Raw genomic sequence first — 4744 nt, 5'->3', positions numbered from 1 at the left:
TGCAGTTTTGACAACAAACTGATTTGCCTTGGTACTTCAGAACAGTTAGCGTGCACTCTGCTTGATCTTTGCTTTTGATTTAGGCAAGGAAAAGTGGTCAGACAAAAGGATAAAATAAGAGGGCATGGATATGGAATTGACAATTTTGCCATTAGTCAAACAAGCAGCATTTTTAGTTCATGGCCACGCACATACATTATGCCCTGTGCAGAAGATGACAACTAGGTATTAGCAACTTGGAATGCATTAGCTGGTGCGTAGCTTTGCCCCCTTGTTTGTGAACAACATTTCCTCAGGCAATGTAGTAGTGTGGGGCATTTGGACTGCACTGTTGAACATTCTCTTGAGCACTAGATAGATACCCTGTACTTGGGGAAAGGATCACCACACCTTATTCTGGCCCTGTATCTGCCTAGTCCTGAGAACTCTCAAGTTATTGCTTTGTTAGGTGGAGCACTTGGTTTCCATTGCTATTAGTCATTAAACTACCCTAATTATCCAAGGATCCAGGATTGTTCATTCTAATCCAATGTGTTCAAATATATTTGAAAAATTTGGTAAAAGGTTGTAAATAAGGATTAAAAACAAATCAACACGAGCTTTTTTTCTTAAGCTTGAGAACATGCTATACATTGTACATCTTAAGTTCATCTACTGCTGCTTATCTACCACATGTCATCACTGCTTATGACATTAGAAACAACTTGCTATAGAAGTTATTAGGTCAGAGAAAGGGGAAGATTATGGTATGCAAATATCCTTAGCAAGAAAATGAGGCAAGAAATACAGAATACATGGGGCCAAATGGTGCCACCTCTCAACAAATAACAAATAAAAAAACTTGCTTTGGGTGGAATATTTAACCCCTTAGCCTGCTGGGTTGGCATGGAATAGCTGCACTGGTGCTCTTGTGGTACAGACAAATGGGGTTCCTATACACCTCATACGTTGGTTGTCACCTACTGCAGCACAGACCTGTCTAGTGGCTACACCTGCAGCCCTCCATTCTGTTGCAGAGAAAGGCACGACAGAGTCCAAGAGGCATAGAGACTTCCCAGCACACACCCTGCTTTCAGCACAGTACAGCTCTTCTGCTTATATTCTGCTTTCATTTATAAACAGAGGATAGGGCAGCGTGTGTGACTTAATGTAGTGATTAATTAGTTTCTAAAATGTTTGGGAGGTTTTCTACTCTAGGAGGTGCCAGCTTTCATTCTTTTACACAGCAAAACTGAGCAAAATTGAAAAACATGTCATCTGAACTTGTGGGGTCTTGCCCAAGAAAAGCAAGTATGTCTTAGACCACTTCACCTATTTACATAGTAGACACAGTCTCCCTTTGTACAGCTTATAGCATATCTAGGGTATCTTATATCCTGAGATGCAGGACTGAGGGACATAGGCCTGGGAAAGACTTCTGTAACCACATTTTCTGTGTGTATATTTTCCTCACATAATGTGCCTGAACTGTTTTAAGCATTTTGCTCAATTTTACATAAGGTGGTTACATCTTTACAAAAGGAAATATGATCTTAAGTATAATGTACATGTACAGTGTAGCATGTGCAATATAAAGTGATGCTTCATGGCCAATGCAATGTTATAACAAATATATGCATATGGGACTCAGTTATGGCTCTAAGAGTGGGAGGGGAGCTGCACTGCCTGAGTGGTGGAGGTACAGAATGTCACACCATGAAAATATTCCATTTCTTCTGGGAGGATTAGTCCCTCAATAGCTGAACACATCTTTATGAAACTGTCGGTCAGAGACAGCAGCGGCCCTGGCCTTGCGACCAAGCAAGTCAGTACATAGAGCTTTCCTCTGGGTGTCTTCTTAGGGAAAGGACCAGAATATCCACGGCTACATGCTGAAATGGAAGCTCAATTACGGGGAGTGGGTAGAGTGGGGCCTTGATCTGGTCATATTGCACCTGGGAGCCATACAAACTCTTCTTCAACGTCTAACTTCTTCATTACCCGTACAGTGCAGGGGAGAACCTCCTGACAATCATTCCATCAAATTTTTTTAAGCTGTGCTACGTAGAAGAACCTTTTAATGTTCTTAAGAGCTATGTGATGTTATCCATCATCTATGACTTTAGGTCTTCCTGTGGGAAAGCCAAGCACAGGTAGATAAAAAGGGAGGAAAACACAACTAATACATCCCCACTTAAGCTCACCCTTATCATCTCACTAGCAGGCAGGAGGAAACAGTTTGCCCCACTTTCATCATAGAAATAAATGATGTGATGGCTTCTGCACAGAACACAAAATCTTTCCACACAGAGCACCCAAGTGGCTGCGTCACTTCTAGGGCCTAGTCAGACCTGCCTTCCAGTCCCTGTCAGTGTGGTTCCATTACAGCCACCTTGCCAGGGCTGCCCCAGGCTTGAACAACGGGTGCCGGGGGAGGAAAGCTTCAAGTAATAAGAGTGACAAAAAGAATGGTCTCATTCATATACTGCATTTGCTTTCAGTACCCCGCAACATCTTCCCCTGGTATTTCACCCTGGTGTGGAATACAGATGCCCAACACCCCTGGAAAGTCATGGGAGAATGGGGAGCATAACCCAGGACAATCTGGTGGCTGTGGTAAGTCTATTTTCTCTGCTTTGCAGAGTGTCTTTCAAAAATTTGAAGCTAAAATCTCAAGTTTCTTATAAAAGTGCAGGAAGACTTGGGAAACTCTAACCAAATTAGTATGCCCAAAAATGTTTTCATGGATTTTTCATGTGATTTTTCTTATTTAATTTCAGTGTTTTCTTCTAGAATTAGAACACATTTCCCTGCCATGATGGAAACTCCAGCACAAAAGTCTGTGCTAGGGCTTGAGAACCAGACAATGAAATGTGACCACAGGAAGTGAAGAGAATTAAATAAACTAGAAGAATGTTCCTGCCCAAACTGAGGAGAAGGCAAATGTTAAAAGAGAAGGAACCAGCAAAAATGGTGAACACTGAATTTTATTTTATTTTTTAATTATTTGAATTCTTTCATCCCAGGGACACAATTGGTAAAAAATACATAATGGGACTTCTCTGCATAACCTCCTTCTGACCACATTATAAATCATAGTCATCCATGTGGGTACCTCTCTAGCATGTTACTATACTAATTGCTCATCCTGTTTTATAAATTAGTCTCAATTTTTCACTATTGTCACTACTGGAGTGATCAACAGGACATGATATTCACACTTTCCAACTGCAACTATTCATCAGCTACAGTATGTATATAAAGACCTGGAAATAAACAATGAGTTAAGGTTTCATTTTCTCAGAGCATTCTAGCTCCTGTGGTTTCACAGAAGGAAAATACTGATGGTTTGTGCTGTCTACATTTTAAATGTGCCTTTTAAATTGGAAGAAATGGTTAAAGTTGAGATTTCCCAATATTTCTGGCAGGACTAACTCTTTCCTCCCATATTTACTTCCTCCATGTCTAGCAACCTTTAAATATTCCTAAACTATTTATGTCTCTTAAATGAAGGAGTTTATGAATAGGAAGTGTACTGGCTGATGACTTTGAGGTCTTTTCCGAACCATTTTGGAATTATGGATGATCTTCTTATATTATAAAAATTAATGTATGATAAAAAGGCTGTATGTGTGTGGATCCAGCATGAGTTAGCAGGGTTGTGTACTGTCATGGGTGGTCACTTTCACAAAAAAGGAGGCGGAAACGTAGTAAAAACTAGAAAACAGCAAGAAAAACAGAAAGAAAAACTCTGAAACCTCCAAGAAGGAAAATGTTGTAAACAGAAAATGATCAAAGAAACATTCTCCAACCAAATACTTAAATTCAGAGACATGAAGGAAAGACACAACGATCTACATAGGAGCCTCAACAAACTCCAGGCTCAAGGTTCCACACAAAGAAAAGGACTGTATAGACATCATCACAACCTCCAGGTGTTTGCTGCATGTTTGCCTCACTCTGCTCTTCTCCATTGAAATCTCATCTCAGCTCTGTACCTTGCTTCACTTCCAGCAGAACAAAGTGAACAAAGAGAGCTTGGAGCTTCTGAAGAAAATGAGCGGAATTTTCCCCTCACAATGCATACATGAAAGGACAGCTTTCAAACCCACCCAGGAAGTTTCCCAACTCCCACTGTTCCAGAAGGATAATGCCAAGATGGCAATGCAAGAGATCCTCCAAGAGATCTTCAACATCTTTAGCAAAAACCTCACCCAAAGTACCTGGGATGGGATTTCTATAGTCAGGTTCCAAAATAGACTTTACCAGCAAATTCAGCAGCTGGAGGCGTGTTTGAAAGCACAGATGGAGAAGGACTTAACCAACCCAGAAAGTGAGGACCTCCAGCACACCAGTTGGAGAGTGAAACAATACTTTCAGGGGATAGATGCTTTCCTGAAAGAAAAGCAATACAGCCTGTGTGCCTGGGAGATCATTTGCATGGTAATATCCAGATGTTTTGTACTGACTGACAAACTCAACAGAAGCCTTAGTAACTAAGGTACAGTACCAAGCTTTTCCCTGTAGTTAATGACCTAACATTAGTATAATTTTTACAGCTGAACAGAGATAGTGGATATTTTATATCAGAGGGGTAGCCGTGTTAGTCTGGATCTGTAAGAAGCAACAAAGTACACATATGTGGAATCCTCAGGCACCTCACCAGCACTCTGGTCATCAGATAATGATACTTTCCTCCCTCCCACACCACAAAGTACACTAACTTCGACATATGTAGTGTGTTTCTATGATTATCATCGCTATT

General features: G+C 40.8%; 1 protein-coding gene across 1 annotated transcript; it reads left to right on the top strand.

Annotated features, from left to right (window-relative positions):
• The first annotated feature begins 2528 nt into the window (after window positions 1-2528).
• Window positions 2529-4479, top strand: LOC127035558 (interferon beta-like). The gene is made up of 2 exons (XM_050925575.1): window positions 2529-2595; window positions 3881-4479. The coding sequence occupies exons 1-2, from the start codon at window positions 2529-2531 to the stop codon at window positions 4477-4479; spliced, it is 666 nt and encodes a 221-aa protein (XP_050781532.1).
• The last annotated feature ends 265 nt before the right edge of the window (window positions 4480-4744 follow it).

This window comes from Gopherus flavomarginatus, chromosome 16 (genome assembly GCF_025201925.1).
Source record: "Gopherus flavomarginatus isolate rGopFla2 chromosome 16, rGopFla2.mat.asm, whole genome shotgun sequence".
NCBI classification, from domain to species: Eukaryota; Metazoa; Chordata; order Testudines; family Testudinidae; genus Gopherus; species Gopherus flavomarginatus.
Note: the sequence above shows the minus strand (reverse complement) of the source record. Positions and strands in the feature narration are given on the sequence as shown.

Coding starts and splice junctions, on each gene's coding strand:
- LOC127035558 (XM_050925575.1), top strand. CDS start 2,529: ATGCCCAACACCCCTGGAAAGTCATGGGAGAATGGGGAGCATAACCCA. Junction 2,596..3,880: donor AGGACAATCTGGTGGCTGTG/GTAAGTCTATTT, acceptor TTCCACACAAAG/AAAAGGACTGTATAGACATC.